At 37.2% G+C, this 22378-nt stretch overlaps 2 protein-coding genes across 3 annotated transcripts; both read left to right on the top strand.

The window, feature by feature from the left end:
- The first annotated feature begins 98 nt into the window (after positions 1 to 98).
- On the top strand, positions 99 to 7409 carry si:ch73-52f15.5 (uncharacterized protein LOC100150557 homolog). 2 transcript variants are annotated; one of them, XM_067433503.1, is made up of 4 exons: positions 99 to 228; positions 1599 to 1783; positions 1864 to 2256; positions 6801 to 7409. In XM_067433503.1, exons 1-4 carry the CDS (start codon positions 113 to 115, stop codon positions 6842 to 6844), a joined length of 738 nt encoding a protein of 245 aa, XP_067289604.1. In that variant the 5' UTR covers positions 99 to 112; the 3' UTR covers positions 6845 to 7409. The 2 variants fall into 2 exon arrangements, with proteins under 2 accessions (XP_067289604.1, XP_067289605.1); XM_067433504.1 differs by lacking the exon at positions 6801 to 7409 and having other exon boundaries at positions 153 to 228; positions 1595 to 1783; positions 1864 to 5943.
- A 4831-nt stretch (positions 7410 to 12240) lies between these two features.
- tmtops3b (teleost multiple tissue opsin 3b) lies at positions 12241 to 17431 on the top strand. The gene is given in 5 exon segments (XM_067433074.1): positions 12241 to 12640; positions 12642 to 12654; positions 15428 to 15756; positions 16782 to 17012; positions 17086 to 17431. Coding segments are annotated over 5 exon segments (1146 nt in total). The 5' UTR covers positions 12241 to 12298; the 3' UTR covers positions 17317 to 17431.
- Positions 17432 to 22378: the final 4947 nt, after the last annotated feature.

Here is a 22378-nt window from a genome sequence, read left to right as displayed (position 1 = left end):
AGAAACTCAGCCTAACAAATCTTTGGTTCATGCGGAACAAAAAAAAGCCAGTTTCCTTAAGAAGTGTGATTCCGTGTAAGCTTAATGACAGCTGTGATGTTATCTGTTTGAGATGACCTTGTTCAACTCGCTCGGGCACATTTCTCAGTGCACAGCCTCCCTCACAAAGTATTGCATTCGTTTGGTTTTAGTGCGTTCGGTGGCTGGATGTGCGCTGGATTCAGTTCGGTAAGCAGCGTGTTGAATGTTTGGGGGATTTTATTTTTTTTGTGAATGCAGATGAAGAGCTGTTTCAGTTTGATGAAAGAGTGCTTAGAGTATAAGTAGAAACTGTACAGCCTGTTCCAAAAAAAAGTGTGGGTTTCATCTGTTTTCTGTTCATTAGTAAACTAAAAAAGAGCTTATTTATATGAAATAGGTCATGTTGTTAAGTTTTTTCTCAAATATTTTGCTGCGCTATCCAGTTTTATATCAAATAAGTAATTTTTAAATATTAATAAATTGTACTTTGCCATCTCAAGCTACATTTCATACATTTTAACATACACTAATTTTCAAAAGTTTGGGGTTGGTAGATTGTTTAATGTTGTTGAAAGAAGTCTCATGCTCGCCTGCATTTATTTAATTAGATACACAGCCAAAACTGTCATATTGTGAAAAATTACAATTCATATATTAACATTTTGATACATTTGTTTTTCATGACTCTTTGATTAATAGAAAGATTTGTTTATTTAAATAGAAATCTTTTGTAACATTGTAAATGTCTTTGTCACTTTTGATGATGTAAAAATATCTTAATATCTGACCTTGAACTTTCGAACAGTAATACTGGAACAAAATCATGCCTATAGAAAGGTAACCAGGGTTGACGGTTTTACTGTTTAATTTAACATTGTGCTCAAGGTTGTAGAGAAAAGTTAAATGCTGATATTTACATCTATCCACTTAATATCCCTATACAAAATCAATGTAACACGGTTGAAGTCGTAAGATTATGACTGGAGAGTTATTTTTGAAAGAATGGTGTTATGACAGTGTATACTGTTTTAATTACTTATAGTAAATCTCTTTATAAGGAGGAAATAAATCTAAAAATATTAAAGGAACTGTATGTAAGAAATGTATTTCCATTAATCATAAAAGGGCCCTGATATGTCACTAGACATTAAGAAATCCTGTTAATTTCAATGCTTATATCACTGACAACAGTAGTCTGGCCAGGATATTGTCATTTAAAAGTTGTTTTTGCAGCCCTCAACTGATGTTAATGTTGACATGTTGTGTTTTGGCCTGAAGCTCCGCCCTCCACCTATTTGCCAATCACGTGTTTCGACATCCGGGTTGCCAGATCTGCCGTAGTTACCACAGCTGCAGCTACAAACGTTACAGCTGATCCTGCAGCATATCTGGCAACTTCCGAGAGGGGAGAGTGATTGCAGTACCAGTTTTGGCCACAATCTTATTTACACTTCCTTTAAAGAGAATAAAGACAAAATACTTGATTTATTTCATGTTGAGTACTGTTTACACATTTACATAGGGGATACAAATTAAACCCATTTTGTAAAATAATATATATTGTATCCCTAAGTCAGGATGATGGGGGACAGACTGTTAGAGCACCCAGAGGAGTGTAAAGATCCTCCTCAGCTGTTTACATACTATCAAGGAGACATCAACACTGCTGTGGATGAGCATTTCTTCCGTGCCCTAAACAAAGCCACCATACCAAAAGACCTCAGCACTAAAGCCAAGGACAGCAATCGGACTCCTAAATCTGGTGTGTTAATGTCTGTCTGTCTGTCTGTCTGTCTAATCCATCCATCTATCTAGTCTAAATATGTGCTTTTCTTATCCCAGATGTCCCCTCATCATCATCATCACCATGGGCTTTTTCTGGTCTAACATGGTCTAAGCCCACACAGTCTTCTGGCTCCTCAAAATTGACCCAATTGACATCCATGCAAGCCTCACTTCCCTCCCAGGGAGTTATCGTGAATCCCTCAGGACTATCCTCCTCCCTCTGGCCCTGTCCACCCAGACAGAGCACAGCCTTTGAACTGCCTCAGATACTCTACCAACAGCCCGTGGCTTCTAACAACAGCGCCAACTCTTACCTGAATCTGTTACAAATGGATCGCCCAACAGGGGGCATCATGAGCTCGCCCTTCTCAAAGTCAAATACCAGACCAGAGTGGAATTCTGGGACGGCTTTTAAAGATGTATCTGAGAGCGGGATCGGCCTAGATTCAGGTACTGCAACTTGTTTGTTCACAGGTGCATCTAATGCAAGTAGCCAATACTTCTTTAAGTAAGGGATAATGAACAGTCAGCCGGTCTTTATCGCAAAATAAACAAAGACAAGCGATTAGATCAGCCTTTATAATGATGGGTTTGTTTTGGGATTATGCAATGCTACATGTACACTAATAGCTACTCTCCAAAAAATAAATAATACATGGGCATGAAATATCGATTTGAGTTTAAGCTTATAAACACAGCAACAGTGATATTAAAGTCACAAATGATTGACAATTATTTTTGAATGGATTTGTGCAGTATTATAAATAATTTATCTGTGCTCTTCATTATTTATTTATTTTAAATCCATGTGCCCTCATAATCATTAATCAATTTAACTTCCCCTCACTCTTGCAACTAATTTTTTTACGGTCTAGCTTGCAACACATCTCTTCTGGCATGATGTGACGTAAAGGGCGGGACAACCTGTCGCTCACGTGAGACCACAGCAATAGTAATAGTGCAGGTATGACGTCACTTTGTAGGCTAACCAGCAGTTCGCATAGCACGGGTGTCTTTCAGAAAAACACAGGGCCTGCGTCTCAATCAGCTCCCTAGTTCACTAGTCAGGGCACTGATCAGGACATAAGTCAATGGGCTGACTCCCTGATCAGTGCCCTGACAACTGAACTAGGGAGCTGACTGATTGAGACGCACCCAGGAATTGACCATATAGGCTTTTGGGTTTGCGCTAGAACAAGCTCTGTGATTAAGAAAAGTCAACGATACTTGCACGTTTTTTCCATCAAGATAATTATCAAAGATGTAGGCCTACACAACTTTTATTAATTTTGAAGCCTAAATGCAGTCGCCAAAAGTAAAAGGCAAAAGGTAGGCTTCCGTCAGGCTTTACCGTCACTAAGCTTCCGACAACTCTTTCAGTTTTTTTAAAAACATATACACAGAATGTCTGAGTTAGACTAGTTTATAAGTTATAAGCATAATGAGGCTGTAAACGCGGACTGAGTTTACCTGTTTGGAGTGATGACGTTTAATCTCCTCGACAGCCTTTGTTATCCCATTTAGCCGCAACCGCCTTTTTCAAGACACAAAAGCTTTAAAAAAAAAAATCACAATTGGGGTAATACACATAATGTATTTTATGTCATAGAATAAAACATGAAAGTGTCTTGAGCTTGTTTTCACCACAGACTTTATTTCAGCTGTTTAACCAAAAACCCATTAAAAAAATCCATCGACTTTGAGACGAGGGAACCAGAAATGCTAAAATGCTAAATTGCTTCGGCGTTTTGGTCTAAAAAATTATATAATGCCTGCATTACTCTATAGCAAACCACAATGATCCAATGATCCATGGACTAAATCAAGTTCTGTCCCATATTTTTCTTGTTTGGTAAGCCTTTTCCTTGGATATATATATCGCAATATTGAAGAAAAGACTATTACAGCTTCTGTTTCATGCTGACTTTAACCTCTGCAATCTCTTTGGTCTCTCGCTCAGGGAACATTTACACAACAACAATGTACTTGATGTATGTATGTACTTGTAAATATGATGGCACTTTGTAAAGAACCGCTCATGAACTGTTTTCACAAGTTCATGAATCTGTCGTTTACACAGAAAAGATTACTGTATCGTTTTCAAAAACGTGCAATTTGAAACCTGTTTTCAAAAGTTTGCGTTTTCAGGGGCTAAAATTTAAAGCCTACCCTTATGCCTGAAAGTTCAAGTTGAATTTATTTGTAAAGCTCACTTAAAACAGCCTTGATTGACCAGACTGCTGTACAAGATTATCTAGGTTCATCTCCAAAATTAACACATTCACAAGATGTTAAAAGCACAAGAGTACAAATGGGTTTTCAGAAGACTTTTAAACTCAGATATTGTGGTCGCAGTTTGAATAGATAATGAACACTTGTTCCATAACCTGGGGCCAGCTACTGCAAAGGCTCTGTCGGTCTTTCAGTGCGGTCTAGATCTGGGTACTCGTAGTAGATGACTGGTCTGTGATCTGGTTTGTGTTCAGTAAAAACTCAGAGAGGTATTGGAAACCTACATACAACAAATTAGGTTTGTTTTTTGTAATATATGTATGTTGATTTTATAAAAAATAAAACTAAACGCACTATGTGATCTTTGTAAAGCTAACAGATGATGAACCTTTACTGTGTGTAACTATCATGTCTGCTTATACATAAAGCTTTGTTAAATGCTTCTTTTAGGCTTTTTGTAATTGTAATACTCTTGTTGATACATTTTTAGATGCTTTTATTTTGTACAGCGAATTTAGCTAACATACAACAAGATATCGCGATAACAACTGATCAGGCATTACCGTCTGAGTCCTAAAGGAGATCCTGGGAGGACTCGACTCCAGAGTGTAACAAGGATAGGGAGTCACGTTTTGGATGTGGACATGGTTGGATTTTCACCGCAGGATGCAGCGAGCCCCACTTGTTGAAAACTGTCATGTAAATGAGCCCTGGTTTCAAAATAAGTTGCAAAGTGAAAAGTTATCGTCTCTGTCTAAACTACAAAATGCAAATTTATGAAAATGGTGATGTCACACACATGTGTAGGCTATTACATGTTCAGTCTATAGGCAAGTAGTGTTTCTTTACAAAGTGACATCGCCAACTACTGGCCTGGCATGTGTTACTCCACCTGTTCGAACCGCCCGCTCCAAACGGGACTCGAACCCAGGTCCGCCGGCATGAGAGTCGCTCTAACAGGGAGGATAAAGTCTGCAACTTCTAGCATCAGTCGCTAGAGCATCTCTTGAGGTCAGAGGAGTGTTTTTTTACTCACACAGCAACTACTACCTGGCCTTTGTTACACATGCATAATCCATCCATCCATCTATCCATCCATCCATCCATCCATCCATCCATTGTCTTCCGCATATCCGGGGCCGGGTCGCGAGGGCAACAGTCTAAGGAGAGACATCCATACTTCCCTCTCCTGAGACACTTCCCCCAGCTCTTCCGGGGGAACACAGAGGCGTTTCCAGGCCAGCCAGGAGAATCCCTCCAGCCTGTCCTAGATCTTTCCCGCGGTCTCCTCACGGTGAGATGTGCCCGTAACACTTCCTTGGGAAGGGGTCCAGGAGGCATCCGAAATAGATGCCAGAGCCACCTCAGCTGGCTCCTCTCGATGTGGAGGAGCAACGGCTCTACTCTGAGCTCCTCCCGAGTGACTGAGCTTCTCAACCTAATTCTAAGGGAGCGCACAGCCACCCTGCAGAGAAAGCTCATTTCAGCCGCCTGTATCCGGGATCTTGTCCTTTTGGTCATGACCCACAGCTCATAGATGTGAGTAGGAATGTAGATCATCTAGTAAATTGAGAGCTTCGCCACACAGCTCAGCTCCTTTTTCACCACGACAGATCGGTACATCAACCACATTACTGCCGAAGTTTTCCGATCCGTCTGTCGATCTCCAGTTCCATCCTTCCCTCACTCATGAACAAGACCCCAAGGTACTTGAACTCCTCCCATTGAGGCAGGAACTCTCCACCAACCTGAAGCGGGCAAGCCACCCTTTTTCCGACTGAGAACCATGGCCTCGAACTTGGAGGTGGTGATTCTCATCCCAGCCGCTTCACACTGGGCTGCAAACCGCTCCAGTGCACGCTGAAGATCCTGGCTTGAGGAGGCCAAATCATGCTTTGTGGATTTGGAGAAGGCGTTCGACTGTGTTCCTTCATGGCATCCTGTGGAGGGTGCTCTGGGAGTATGGGGTACGGGGCTCCTGCTTAGGGCTGTTCGGTCCCTGTACGACCGGAGCAGGAGTTTGGTCCGCATTGCCGGCAGGGCTGCCCTTTGTCACCGGTTCTGTTAATAATTTTTAAGGACAGAATTTCTAGGCGCAGCCAATGGCCGTAGAGTGTCCGGTTTTGGGACTACGCTACATTACTATTTTTACTATTTTTTTAATCGTGAATTTGGGAAAACTGTGATGTCATGCATGCGTATTATGTGTTCAGTCTGTTGGTGCAATGTTTCTTTACAAAGTTGCATCATCAGCTGCTAGGCTGGAATGCATTAAACAACTTTTTCTGTGTGAACAGGGATTGTTTTGACAATGTTTTTGTATCTACACAAAAAACTATTAAAAACTATTTTTAGTTTTTATACATTGTTGCCCTTAATCTCTGTCATGATGTCCTTATTGATATGATACTGCTGTAAAACTATCCACCTTTTAAACTGGTATATCAACATTTAAATTTTTTTACAGTTGCTTTAAATGTGATTGTCCCTTCTGAAACTTTACCGTGTGTACGTGGCCTCTGAGTAGGTTCTTCTTTAAATAATTAATAATCTATTTTCATGACTGCTAAAAAAAAGAAGAATGTTCTATATATTGTAACGCCATCTATTAACTAGTACATCAAGTAGGAGGTCACCCGGGTACTTTTTATGAATACAGTGAATTGGGACATGCTACTCTTCCACATATCTGTTTAACAGCTTAAAATGCAGTGGATTTGATAACTCAAAATGATTATTTGTGATCATTTTGTGTTTTTCAGGTGTGCCCGTCTCAGAAATCAATAAGGATTTGTACTGGTATTGAAGAAGAGATTTCTGGCTTTACAGTAATGAAAATACATTATCAGCATAAGATTGCCGGTGTTTACATTATTATGTAAGCTTAAGAATGCTTTTAGACATTTTGTAAAGTGACTCAAACCAACATATTTATGTTGTCAGACATTCCTCAGAGATGAATAGCAGTTAATTGTTTCTTTTAGCAGTGAGCATGTGAATAAGCTATTTTATAATAGGACATAAGTGAGAGAACCTGATTGGAATAGTTTACTTCTCTTGGCTACTTAATTGATGAATGAATAAGTAAAGTCTATTTATATGATTTGTAATAAGTATTTTTACTAAACTTTCTTTTTGTATTATATGCTGTTTTGAAAGTTCATATTTTTACTGTAAACTGTAATTTCCGCAATGTAATGATATATTGTCATTTTGACAAAAAATATATATTTAACAAAGTTACTTTTTCTGAAAAGTTCCTCATATTTTGGGGGAGCCTTTAAAGCCTCATTTCCAAGTGTGTCGACTCTTTAAATCTGATTACACTGAAGACAAAGCGTAGGTCATGCAATGCTGAAAGTAAACTTACATGAGCAAACCAAAAATAAACTTCTTCAGAATGTTGAATTGTCATCTTTACAAACCGGTTTTCTTAAACCCTGCTTCAAACGTGTTGTGATGTATTTCCCTGTCATAGTCCCTCACTTTTGATATATGAGTATGACAAAACAGCTAAATGCTGTACACAATTATGATGAATTTCCTCAATTATTTCCAAGAATAGTATACATAGTCTATTTTCAGAATGAGTTTGTAGAATAAATCCCACATAAATATTGTCCTTTACTTTACACATTATATACTTTTTAAACAAGACATTAAAAAAAAATGATTGGCAGGTAAGCAGTTTATTAGAAAATTAGTGATGCTGTACAATTGATTAATCATGATTAATTTAATTGCGAAAGTTTTTGTTTACATATGTGTGTGTACAATTATACACAAATCAAGCATAACATTATGAATATTGTGTTGGTCTCCCTTTTACTACCAAAACAGCCCTGACCCGTCAAGGTTTTGACTCCACTAGACCCCTGAAGGTGTGCTGTGGTATCTGGTGACAAGATGTTAGCAGCAGATTCTTTAAATCCTGTAAGTTGCGAGGCATCCATGGATCGGACTTGTTTGTTCAGCACATCCCACAGATGCTCGATCGGATTGAGATCTCGGGAATTTTGAGGCCAAGTCAACACCTCAAACTCGTGCTCCTCAAACCATTCCTGAACCATTTTTGCTTTGTGGCACAAGAGCTGCCGTTTTGGAGATGCTCTGACCTAGTCGTCTAGCCATCACAATTTGGCCCTTGTCAAACTTCCTTAAATCCTTATGCTTGCCCATTTTTCCTGCTTCTAACACATCAACTTTGAGGACAAAATGTTCACTTGCTGCCTAATATATCCCGCTCACTAACAGGTGCAGTGATGGAGAGATCATCAGTATTATTCACTTCACTATAAATACACCCACATGCAATATATATTTAAGATTTATATATAAGATACAGTATATACATGCAAATATTTCTTAAATATATACATGAAGGAGTGTGTATTTATTTATTTTGCATGCGATTAATCACAATTAATCATGATTAATCGATTGGCCTGTACTGAAAATTAGACTTTTACTGATTTTCAAACTCAACTGCATTCTGTCTCCTGTTCAAAAGCATTAATTTGCAGTTTAAGGAGACATTTCTTTGAGGATAAAGACTCAAGACCAGCCACACGTCTTTGTGAGGTCATGTGCTGCTGTTTCAGAAGTGGGAGATGTCTGCTGAGCAACGCTGTCAACGGAGGATTCGTCTCCCACTCATTCATAAATATGAAGCGGATTCGTCTCCCACTCATTCATAAATATGAAGCTCACACTACTGGTGTGAGCATGTCCTCCATGCTTCCAGCTTCAGCAGGAGAGGGCTGCGGTGTTCTCTGCTCTGCATGTATTCAGGAGATGGCTATGAACATGCACATGAGGATGGCTTTTCACGCTCACTGACTCTCAAATCTCATCAAAACTGCAATTACTTCTAATAGAAGAGAGTCATTCATTTGCCTGTCCACAAACCGTAAAGGGCCACTTAATGCAACTTTTCCAAAAAGTTTTGCAAAATTATAAATAATTCTTAGGAGATCTTAGGACTACATATTAATAGCATAAATTAAACATACTTACAAAAATACTAGAGGCAACGTGTATAATAGGCTATAATTCAAATATAAGTTGAATATACTTTATTGGTAGAAATGTTCAATAGCTTATTTTGTAACAGACTTTAAGATATGTGACGATACAGAAATTAAAAATAAAATAAATTTTAATTATTTTTAATTAAAAAACAAAATATTCCCTACTGTAACATTTAAGCCCATGTCTTAAGAATGAGAATCAAAACTGAAGGCTTAACTGTCTTGGGTTCGTTCAGTGGCGTATACCCCCAACATGGATACAGTGTGTAAAACTGAGAAAATGCAATTTGAGATGTTCTCAAAGCATTTACCCAAGTTCAATAAAGATTTAAATGAACGCTAAGTTGATGATCTTTTCACTTGATCAAACTGTTAGCAGTAATCTACAGGAAGCTCAGTTAATACATAGCCCATTTTGCATAATGAGATGTAAGTCCAAATTAAACAATTCAATGTGCAGGCCTGAATGTACACTGTAAAAAAAAATGTGTTGTCTTTTGTTGGTAACTTAAAAAAGTAAGTAACCTGTTTGCCTTAAAATTTTGAGTTTATTGAAATTAAAAAAAATTGTTGATACAATGAAGGAAATTTGTTTAATAAATAGAAACTCAAAATATTATTGTATCTGAACCACATTAAAAAAACTGATAAATCATGAAAATAGCACTATTTGCATGTTTCACTGCGTCATCAGAAATAAAACACACAAATACCCGATATGCTTACAAAATATTTTAATAATATTATAATAAAGGTTGTCGAATCTCAAAAAATGTTCATTGTATTAACTCAAAATTTTACTTTCAATGAACTCAAAATTTTAAGGCAACCAGGTAACTTTTTTTCTAAATCATTTTTTACAGTGTAGGAACGATGGAACTTAGCTATAGATTTAGGTTTCATTTTAAGTGAAACAATGTGAAATGCAATGCTCTTCTCTCATGGGAAAAGGGGTACATAGAGGACCAGATGGTGGAACTTTTCATTTCAGCATGCTCACTATTCGATTATTGATGTCTTGGCACATTTGAAGTCTCTCCCATCTGCCCTAATTCTCCTGCTCTCTTATGAAGTAAATAAATCAGGCTGATGCCTAACCAAGAGAACAACAGGGGCACATTAAATGTAAATCTGTCATGTGACATTCAACACATTTGAGGAACAACCAAGAAAAGCTGCAGACTTTTGTTGCAGTTTACTGAATTACAGACACACAGCACACGAGAAGGAAGGAACAACAGGGAGGGTGGCAAAGCATTAGCATTACATTTACTGTTATATATTTTAAAACTCTTTAGTTCAGCAAATGACCAGTGCAGTTAAAAGTTTTTCCTCTAATAAATGGACTATGAAGCCATATATCCCAATGACTAGACAATGTGTCAGTCATATGTCAGTCCTTATTAATAGTTTACTGTAGATATATCAAAAGACCCTTGACCTATATACAGTAGATCATGCATACATGTATTGTGGCAAGATAATATTTACCTTCATTCCTTTAAACTATTATATTTTTATATTAAAGTATTTATTTTTAAATAATGTTAGAAAATTCAGTAGTGTCTTTTTCAGTTTCACTAAATAAAACTAAATATTCCTAAAGTTACTCTCTTACCAATTTATTTAAACAAACTAGGCCTACGTGTATTTATGACATTAATATCTAACCAATTTAGTAACATTTCTCACTAATTATTTTTGCCTTTTTACTTCCTATATTTAATGACAGAATGGCTGAAGTTCAGCTGCAACAAAAAAGTCTGTAAAAATAGGGCACAATGTACTGAATACAAAGGATTTTTATTTTTATTTTACCTATATTTTGAATTACGCATTGCATTGTGTTGTGTTTTAGGGTTAAGGGAAATTTCCGTAAAATTATGGGATAATTATGGGATATTTTGGGACATGCTAAATGCACTAAGAAAGTGATATTAAAAGACCAAACTCGTATACAAACTTGTTCAGAAAAGCAGAATATGAAGGCAATGTGTTTAATTACATGTTAAGTGTTTTTTTTCTCCTACAGAAAACCGTCATAAAGAAAACGCTTAACGTGCTTAAGACCCTAAGACAGTGGTATTAAAAGACCAAACTCAGTAAACACCAATCATTTTACAAATTACTAAACCGGCATGTGTTTTATTAATGAATAAAGAATCTTTTCTTTTTTTATAACTGTTGGTTCAATAACCCTAATTAAAGGATTAGTTTAGCCTGACAAGCCAGACCCACATCAAGATGTTTGGTCTGGAAACTCACCATTGACAGCTCAATCCAAGGGGCGGGATAAACAGTTGTCTACAAGCTATAGCGCTACAACCAACCAGAGCAATGAAGGTAAAACAGAGCTCGTTGATAGATTAAACATTCGCCGTATCCGGTCGGCAAAACTCCGAACACATGTCATTATGGCCCCGCCCACCGACACGATATTCATATTCTGGCTATGTTGATATACATAGCTACTTTATTAGTGTTGATGTGTACAGAATTTGGTCTTTTTAAATATCACTTTGTTAGTACAATCATGTTAAGCATTTTTCACGTTAAGCATTTTAAAATGTTCCTATATTTTCCATTTTATTTTTTACAGTTTAGAATTTAAAGGGATAGTTCAACCAAAAATGAAAATTCTGTCATAATTTACTCACCATCATGATGTTCCAAACCATTAAGAGTTTCTTTGTTCTGCTGAACACAAAATAAGATATTTTAAAGAATGTTTGTAACCTAGCAGATAGAGCAACCATTAGCTACCATATTAGGGGGGAAAATATTATGGTATTGATTCTAGTGAATGGTTGCTGTATCTACTTGTTCAAACATTCTTCAAATATCTTCTTTTGTGTTCAGCAGAACAAAGAAACTCATAGAGGTTTGAAACAATAATAGGGTGAGTAAATGATGACAGAATTTTCATTTTTGGGTAAAGTAAACTATTCCTTTAATACTGAAATTCAAATTTAAAAGACCCAGACCAGTTCTTACTAATTAATTAGTAGGATTTCTTACTAAGAATTAAAAAAAATAACTATCGACATAAAAATATTGATTAATTTTAAGAAATAAAGGGCTTGCCATACTATAAGGGATAAGTGCGGAGTGGGGAGTGGGGGCACTCTGACTGCGTCTACAGGGTATTTAAAAAGCCTGAAAGTGCAACTAACTTTCTCATTTTCAAGCTTCCCGATTCCAGCATACAGGTGTGCTGTTTTCAGTCTACTATGGTTACTGTCCGTTATTGTATGTTCCTCAGAGAGTCCTCAGAGAACGGCAGCCATCTGGACACTCCGACTCCAGATCAGCCCGGATTCAGCCGCATGGGATACACTGTAGTGGCAGTGTGTTTAGGAATAATCTTTGTTTTCGGTTTCCTAAATAACTTTCTTGTTCTTTTGGTGTTCGCCCGCTTTCATGTCCTGAGGACTCCGATCAATTTAATACTGCTGAACATCTGTGTAAGCGACATGCTTGTTTGTCTCTTTGGCACACCTTTAAGTTTCGCCGCGTCTGTATACGGCCGATGGCTGACGGGAGTTCACGGCTGCAGGTGGTATGGTTTTGCCAAACGCACTGTTCGGTAAGCCTGAGATTTAATAAACTAAAATATCCTACTGATTACAACAACAAAAAACTTTTGGAAAATATACAACATTTAGGCTACTGCGTTTCGGTTCATTTCAATAGGCTAGCATGCGGCTCAGAACCACTTCTTTGACATTGTCAGATTGGTTCATTACCAGCTTCGACTTATGAAGTTTGCATTATTGTTATTATTTTCATGTTTATTACTGTGAAGTTGTTTTAAACACTTTATATAAAGTTTTGATTTGATTAGATTATATGTTTTTAATTGACTAAAAAGAATCACTTCATGAGTCATCTGTATGTAAATCAGACTTCACTGATCGTATTTTTTGTTCTGTTCTGTTGGGTGATGTAGATTTGTACTGCATTTGTACATGGTTGAAAAATAGAGAATGTGGCACAAACCATGCTATCAAGGAACAATTTTGTTTTTACTACACTCTAAAAAGTGGAAAACATTATCTAGATTTTTTAAAAAGATGAAGCTATTTTTATTATTTTAATATGATACAATTTAAATAAATTTTCATTTAAAGAAAAAGTTTTATTTTAAAATTATTTAACTGTCCACATGTGGACACGTGGTAAAATGGGGCATATAAATCCATAGATTACAATATGGGGCATTGTGTTTTTACTATGCATGTTATGCTATGTAGCCTATATCAGCTCAGTTATTAAAAAAACATTAATTTTAAAACATAACAACAATAAAACACATTTTAAGAGCTATAACAGTAGTTACATACTGTATGCAGAAAGCAAACCTAGTAGCAATATGGGCTGGGCTTTGCTGGCACATCACTGCTGCTGTCACTTCCACTGTCCTCTGGTTGACCTATGATGGTCTTGTTTGGAAGGCAACAAGGCAAGGTTTCTCATGTAAGTTGGCATTTAATGCTGTGATATGTAATTTTGAATGGTTATTTATTTGACATATCTGTTAAATGTCTGTTTTATTGCAATAAAAGACAATTCATAACAATCCAAAAATAAAACATATATACTTGCAGGTTACAGAAATCAGATGTTATGCAATCTGACTCCACTGTTGCATCATGAGATCAACATACGTGGACAGTTAGTTTTTGGTGTAATAAACTAAATTTTACTTTACTGTATATACTTTATATTTAGCTCAGTTTACCTCTTTTTTTCACAAAAGGAGTTTTTCACAGATATGGTTGGGGCATTTGGCACATGGGTATCGCGGTCAATCATCTTGGATTAATGATGATGTAATCAAGCAATGAATATTTTGGAATGCAAGACAGTAGCCACTGTTACCCTCAAGTGCTTTGGAGAAAATGACCATGATAAATGAACCCCTAAATGGAGTTAAAGGAACATGCAGACTTTTCGGGACCATATCCCCCAGAGCTAGACATGTCCATACATACATTTTATAGTCCCTAGACATATCGGTCTAGAAAATTGCAACTTTTAATTTTCTGTTGGTCTTAGTACACAATGTAACTATACACATCACAGCATGTAAATATGAAAATGTTGGTGTTATTTTGTCATTTATTAAGCAGTAGACTAGCTGGAGCCATTTACCTGCAGTCTTTGTGCTAAGCTAGGCTAGCGTTGGGTGCGTCAGACAGAGTTATGGCACACACAGAGACAAGAGTGGTATGTATGAACCATAGACTGTACAAAAATATGGACTTATCTAACTCTGGGGGATAAGATGAATAAGGTAAAGTTCCCAAAAGTAGGCATGTTCCTTTAAATTAACTGTCCACAAATGTGGACGCAATGCATGAAAGGGTTGGTTTACATGTAGTAACAGTTTAATTTAGAACTGTATTGTCCTGCTGAAATGGTTCTTTGTGTTTGAGTTGTGTTAGTGTTTTGGGTTCTTTATATTCCCGCCTTTTTGTTTTTCAAATCTTTAATTGACAAAGTCACCTCATAACTGAGGTTTTACAACTACACAGACTGACTGTCAACACACCCGACGCAGGTAGGCCTAAATTATTTTTTTCTTAATCTGTCTATAAATTTTAACTTTTAAAATTGTAGCTGGTTTCCTGCCAATCTTGTCTTTTGACATGAGCAGCATATCCCTTTTTCCTTTTAACATAGTAAAGTGCTCACATACAGTTCATTTTTGCCTTCATAAACATAATTGTTTTTACATAATCAAATGTACAGACAAACTGTGACTCTCAAACTGTGCTAACCTCATCATCTGCACAGAGAAACTGCCGCTCAAAGCATACACATAATAAAGGACGTAGAGACATACAGAAGATTGTGAAGATATTTCACTGGAACTTAGCCTTCATTACATCTATATCATGTTCAATGATACTTTTTATTTATTAATGTATTCAGGTAACAAATGTTGTTGGAGTACTGCCATTTTTGCTATAATTTGCCATGTCAGTAAAAAAATAAAAGTGCCCAATTGACACAACATGCTTTATGTAAAACTCAAACAGAGGCAACAAGATATAAGACCAAGCAGATAGAGAACTAAAAAACATTAATAAATAATATATCAAATATTATAACCATATTAAGATACTAATATTAATGAAAATAAACTATTATTAAAAAAGTAATTTATAACACTATCAAGGCCCTATATAACACTTTCAAATGATGGTTCTTAATGGAACCTTATAAAAGAAGGTTAAGAGTGTAGATTCCAAAATGCAAGCTGTGTAAATTTGTATTTTGATCTATTACAATAAAAAAACATTTAGTTGATAATCATGGCCTAATTGATTTGTCTCTTTATCCAATATCAACAGGTATCGTTTCACTGGTATCCCTCGCTGTGCTGTCATTTGAGCGTTACAGCACCATCCTCTGCTGCTCAAAAGCGGATGTGTCTGACTATAGGAAGGCCTGGCTCTTCATCACAGGCTGCTGGCTGTACTCTCTCGCGTGGACCGTGCCACCACTCTTCGGCTGGAGCAGCTACGGTCCTGAGGGTCCCGGAACCACCTGTTCAGTCCAGTGGAACCATCGCTCCCCAGAAACAAGTTCTTACGTCATTTGCCTCTTTGTCTTTTGCCTGCTCCTGCCTCTTCTTCTCATGGTCTACTGCTACGGGAAGATCCTCATTGCAATTCATGGGGTGAGGCAGGAGTTAAAGAGGAAAAGGTTGAAAGAGAGAGAGAGAGAGTGGGAGTGGAAGCAGTGATTTAGATGGGCTCATCGATCTTTCTAGCCAAATGTTTGCTGGCATAAATTAATAATTTTTCATGTCAATGTCCAGAACCAAAGTCCTTCTCAAAGCGTAAGTTCATAAAAATAAAAAAAGGGATTTACTTACCCTCATGTCATTCCAAACCCACAAGACAAGAGCTGAGAGGTTTCTGTCCCTCTAATGAAAGTCTACGTAACCAAAACATAAAAGATTCAAAAAGGTCATAAAGGCGTCGTAAAAGAAATCCATTTCAATTGAATGGTTTAATCCAAGTCTGGGGAAGAAATATGATCGCTTTATATGATGAAAAGATTGAATTTTTAGGCTTTTATTCAAATATCAACTCCCATATAGAGTGCATAATATATTTTAAACACAGAAGCCTCTGTCACGCGTGTATGTGTCGATCATTGTTTAGAAATCAATAAAAGCAAATGAAATATGTTCATCATATAAAGTGGTATATCTTCACAACACTTGGATTAAACCACTTTATTTATATAGATTAATTTTACGATGCCTTTATGACCTACGTTTTGGTAACCTGGACTGTCCGTGGTGGGGCAGAATCCTCTTGGGTGTCATTAAAATAATTTCCTCTTTTTTTCAGAATAATAACCAAAGGCTTATGGATTTGGAATGACGGTGGTTAGTAAATTATGTCAGAATTCAAATTTGTGGGTGAACTATCCCTTTAAATGGCTATGGTGAATAAGATCACATTTGAGCATTTTAGCATCTAAATGTGCAAATTCTTGTTGGCCTTAACAAAAGCTTTGCTAATCAAAACTAAAAATGGAACTAAATAATTGTCCCCGAATTCATCAATGAAAATACAGTCGAACATTCCAGAGCATCGGCATGTAACGTTTTAAACCAGACGCAAATGTAAGGCTTGATGGTGTTTTTCTCGAAAAGCAAACCTCAAAGCTTGCCGTCTTCTCACCCCACAGGTCACCAAGATCAATCAGACAGCTGCACAGAGGAGGGAGAAGCACGTGCTGGTGATGGTGGTTTCCATGGTGTCCTGTTACCTGCTCTGTTGGATGCCGTATGGGGTCATGGCATTGCTTGGCACATTCAGCGTTGGCATTGTCAGCCCCACAGCCAGCATCGTGTCATCCATACTAGCAAAGAGCAGCACTGTTTTGAATCCCATTATCTACGTTCTGCTCAATAATCAGGTATGTGCTTCTTATACGTGTATTTGTTTCCGTGTTATCCTTGTATTAGTGTCAATTCTGAATTCATTGCCAGTTCTACAGGTGCTTTATAGCTTTAGTAAGATGCAGTCCAGAACCTCCAGCCCATCTCACCCTTCACACAGAAGAAGGTGCTGCTCAACAGGACTTCATCCCTATGGGATCATATGGTGCTACCTCTCCACCTGACAGCCCAGACAATTTTGGTACCCCCACAATGACCCAAAGGGCTTCACTACAGATAGGTAATAAGACTTCAGTTCTTGTAGTGCACTGTACTCCCTGAAAGCCCCTGATATGAAATGACTGTGTTTTATAAGAAAGATAGTATAAATATATATTTTGCAGTATTTTCTTTTTTTTTTTTTATAATTGCAATGTTGATATTGTTATTTAATTTGTTTAAATTTGTTATAAATGGTGCATGAAAGTATTGCCACCAGGTGTCAGTATTTGTTCAAACATGAAACAATGTTACTTGGTTCTTGGCACTGACAGCATCCAAAGGTCATTTTGTGCAAAGGTATGAACAAAAATAGAAGTATTGGGATGTTTCAGTCATACTGTATCATTGTTTTTGTCAATTATTGAAAGTGGGGGGAAGCTCACATTATGAAATGCATGTTTTGCACTATATATATATATATATATATATATATATATATATATATATATATATATATATATATATATATATAGTATATTCCATTCATATTTGTTTTTTAGCACATCAGTGTGACTAGGAACAGGACAGGAGTATAAATATGAGGAAAAACAAAGGCCGAATTCCCTTAATCTTTCATTAAAATGAGTAAAACCAAAGAATGTTGTTCAAATGTGCAGCAAAAGATTGTTGCCCTTCACAAAATAGAAAATGGCTGTAAGAAAATAGCTTAAGTCAAAAATTCCCATTTCCACCAACTGGGCAATAATTAAGAAGCTCCAATCAACTAAAGCTGTGATGAATCACCTGTAAGAGGACATGTGTCTTTATTGTCCTAATGTACGGTGAGGAGGAGAGCTTGAGTGGACAAAGACTCTCAGAGGATCACAGCTGGAGAATCGCAAAGATTAGTTGATTAGTTTGGGTTCAGAAAGCCTAAAAAATGTATTAAACAGCAACTATCAGCAGATGTTTGTTTGAAATCCTCCTTGTTCATCCAAAAACAAACTCCAGCTAATTCAGTTGTCAGACACGACTGGAATCGGGACCTGGTCCTGTGGTCAGATAAAAATTAAAAAGAGTTTTTTGGTAGCAAACCCACCAGATGGAACCCTCCAGACCAGAAGCCTTAAAACATACCCGAAGCCCATGGTTAAATATACCACTGGCTCTTTAATGTTGTGGGCCTATATTTTTGCTGGAGGTCCTGGACATCTTGTTCAGATACGTGGTTGGATCTTCCATCAGGACAATGATCCAAAACAAACATCAAAATCAACACACAAATGTGTCACTGAGCACAAAATGAAGCTTCTGCCATGGCCGTCCCAGTTCCCTGACCTGAACCCTATAGAACATGAGTAAATGAGTGGGGTGAACTGAAGAGGAGAGCTGGGAATCTGAAGGATCTAGAGAGATTCTGCACGGAGGAATGGTCTCTGAGTCTCCAAACTCATTAGGCATTATAGAAGAAGACTCAGAGCTGTGATCTTGGGGAAAGGACGCTGCAATTATTAGGTGCCAATAACTGGCCAACTAGCCTGATGTGGTCATACTCAATTCTAGTCAGAATATGAGTCTGAAACTGCTCCATTGGGCTGTGATTATGGGGCGTATTTCATCCGAACCAGGAAAGACATCAATTGGATAGACCGACAACCAATCAGAGCAACGAAGCAACGCATTGTCAAATGTCAACATAGTTCAACTGCACTGTGTTGCCAAGTCCGCGTTTTTTCCGCGGGTTCTTTTCTATGTCCGCGGGTTGCAGCAACTATTATGTGATATATAGACCCATGAGTACGAATTTTAGCAGGCAGCCTTGCCAAAATAACACACATTTTACCCCCCAAACGCCATTTTTTCCCCGGAGAACCCCCCTAGTAGTTGCCGCGTTTTGTTGTAAAAACTTGGCAACCCTGTCTGCACGCGCTGAAATCAGGCTGGAATACACGATCTTTGCCAGTGTTGTAAAATAATTTAATGATACACAGAGTGCTTACCCAACATGATCATCATTTCTGAGAGAAATTGTGATGGTGAATGCATATACAAACAAGCTCTCCGTTTAGGATTCGAGTAAATATAATCCAAGCCCCTTTGATGACGTGATGATTACGTTACTGTTTATCATCTGTCGATCATTGTCTAAAGCCCGCCCTGATGATTTCATTGGTCCGAACAGTTTCTGTTCGGGGATAATTACTCCTCTATGGAGCGAGGCCAGACCGAATTGCCCGACCTAAAAAAATTGTGGGCGGGGCTAAGTTCGGCTGGCATCCAGGCTAGTGGCCAACATAAACGAGAGAAAAACACTTTTAATTGTTTAACTTTAATGAAGAAATTATTATTATTATATATATATCAAAAGGATAAACAATGCAAATTTATTTTTACTGCTGCCTTTGCTCATATTTGCCAAGGGTGCCAATATTAGGGCAATGTATTTTAGCAATTGTGAGGAAATGTTGAAATTTTTTCAATGATTTAGATTTTTTTCTTACATAACAAATTAGACAAAAATATTGCCTTATTATTATTATTATTATTATTATTATTATTATTATTATTATTATTGAACAAAAGGTTACATCAATTAAGCTAATTAAATTGACAATGTGAATTTGCGTTTCAATCACATGCTCATCCTGCCCAATATATTTTGTTTCCTGCTCTAACCACTGAATTTTGTGAAATGTGGCATGACCTAAAGAGATTTCAGAGAACAGGCTTGTTAGTCTGGAAAAGGTTACACTAGGACTGTCTGAAGACTTGGGCCTCCATCAATCCAATTGAAGAAGATTGATTACAAATAGAAGAAATTCAGCACCAGTCTTAAAAAGGCTGTCCTTTAAAGGTCAGTGTAAGGACATGTCCAAGGATCTTTTAAATGACATTGTACCCTAGAGAGAGAAATCTATGGATCTGCAGGCATTAGAATATTGTCCCAGTTGTATAGCACATTAACAGGAAGTTTTTGATCTGAAACTTTAAAGAAAGTGTGTCATGCGACATGTCTTTTCCTAAACAGAGGAATAAATCACCATCAGAGTGGGTTCAAACTGAGGAAATTCCATATATTAGAATGGCCAGGTCAGAGTCCTGACCTCAATCTCATTGAAATGCTGTGGCATGGTTTCTATTCAAGGCCATTTGAGGCATCCCAAAAATATGCAAGATATCCCAAAATATTTATGAAACAGCTTGTGCAGAGGAATGGACCAAAATACCTCCTGTGCAGGTCAGGAAGTATTTGACAGCGATTGGGGTCCCGAAATGTACTAAATATAAGTAATATTCACATAAAAATTGTGTGGCACTGTAAAATATTGTTAAATTACCGAATTTAATTAATCTTGACTTAGGTGGAAGCTATCAGATCGCATGCTGAGAGCCTGCGGACAGAAATGGAGACGATTTCAAAAGGTTCAAACTTTTTTTAACTGCTCGTCAGGATAGATGGTGCAGGTTCTATGATTAGCCGTGGCTGATTAAGTTCACAGGATGTATGTGAGGAAGGCTTTCATTAATAGTGCTCCTTGTTCTCATCCCAGAATGACTGCCTCTGAAATTGGCTTGTACCTGACAGAGATAGAGCTGCATATCACGCTCTCTAATGAGCCAGCAAACCAGTCGATGAGAATGGAAAGTTGATGTGAAAAACCCATCCGAGTTGACAATGTTTGGTATGAAGTTATGTTTAAGATCGATAATGTGATTACATTTGTTACAGGTGTAACCCTGTTGAAATATATCTATTAGTATAAGATATACAAGTTGAATAAATAATTTCATAGTTTAATAAATAGAATACCAGGTAAAAAAAAAAAAAAGTTAAGATTCATTGACCAGTGACGAAGTTATGATTTTGCTCAATGAGAAAAATGCATATTGGTTAATGTTCATGGTTTACTAATACAGCATTTAAAATGTTAAATATTTGTTGAGTAATAATATGTGAAAATACTTTAAAACATGCCTGTAAAAATAGGAATATAAAGTTACACAAATGCTTTAAGTTATTTTATTTTTGCGAGTATGTGTATGAGCCAATGAGAGTAGAGGTCAAGGGACAAGGAAGAGAGAGACGAACGCAGGTGGTTTTGTTTGCGGTAAAGAAAAGACTGTTGTGGGGAATGTATCGCACTGTGTGAGTGAGAGGGTTCCACAAGGACTCTTAGAACGTGAGTGGTGATAGTTCCGTCTGTGTGAGTGGTAAACTCATCACTGTAAGACAGAAGTAAGTTTAAATTAGCCGCTGATTAAGTGACTAGTGTTTGTGCATGGACTTTGCTGACAAGTTAGCGACCAGCGACCTCGATTAGTAAAGCCCGTGTTGAACTGTGCGACCAATGATGATCAAAGACCCTGAGGGCCGAGCCGGATAGTGCTATCGAGTGGTGGACTTTGCTGAGATCGTCATGTGCATCTTTTCTTCAGACTTTTCTCTTCAGCGTGAATCTTCTCGTTCTGCCCTCTGCTGCTGACGCCTTTGATCCTGTGCGAGGGAGGTTACATTCACATTGAGTAAAAGGTACCGTATTTTTTTGTTTGGCCTGTGTGGTGAAGCAGCCATTTGGTTTAAGGCTACAACGCACCCAAGCTACATTCAGGCCTGCATCGTTTGAACATTTGACGTGTATTTGAATATTAAGCTAGGGTTTTGCCGGCTATTTTCTTTTTTTGGGCCCTTATGTTTTCAATGTGAATTTTAATGCATTTGTGATCTGAAAAGTGATTTTGACAGAACATATCTAACTTTTCCTAAGTAAATCCTGTTTTACTTTTTTATAAAACAGTTGCAGTTTCTGATTCTTTTGATATTTTAAGTTAATTCAGAAAAAAGATTATATTTGGACTAAATGTGAAAGTGTTTATAGGATAAAAGTAAGTCCAAGGCATTTAATTTCCTGTTCAAGTGTAAATATTACTGTTTAAATAGTGATTTAAAGGGGAAAAGTATTTAATATAATAAGTAAGTAAATACACACACACAAGTTAAACATTTATACGTTTATTAGTGAAACCTCACTTATTGGATAGTACAGCTAGTTAAAGAACTCAGGATAGCCACCTCTCGTTATAGTTAAGCACGCTAGAGAGGCGCTACATAAAATGGAGGCACCGCTGGGATAATTAGAGTGGGTTTCTCGTTTTATTTTAATTTAATTTATTTTTTATTGAA

The sequence above is a fragment of the Pseudorasbora parva genome, chromosome 23 (genome assembly GCF_024679245.1).
Source record: "Pseudorasbora parva isolate DD20220531a chromosome 23, ASM2467924v1, whole genome shotgun sequence".
In the NCBI taxonomy this organism is placed as follows: Eukaryota; Metazoa; Chordata; class Actinopteri; order Cypriniformes; family Gobionidae; genus Pseudorasbora; species Pseudorasbora parva.
This window is presented reverse-complemented; position numbering and strand designations above follow the sequence as displayed.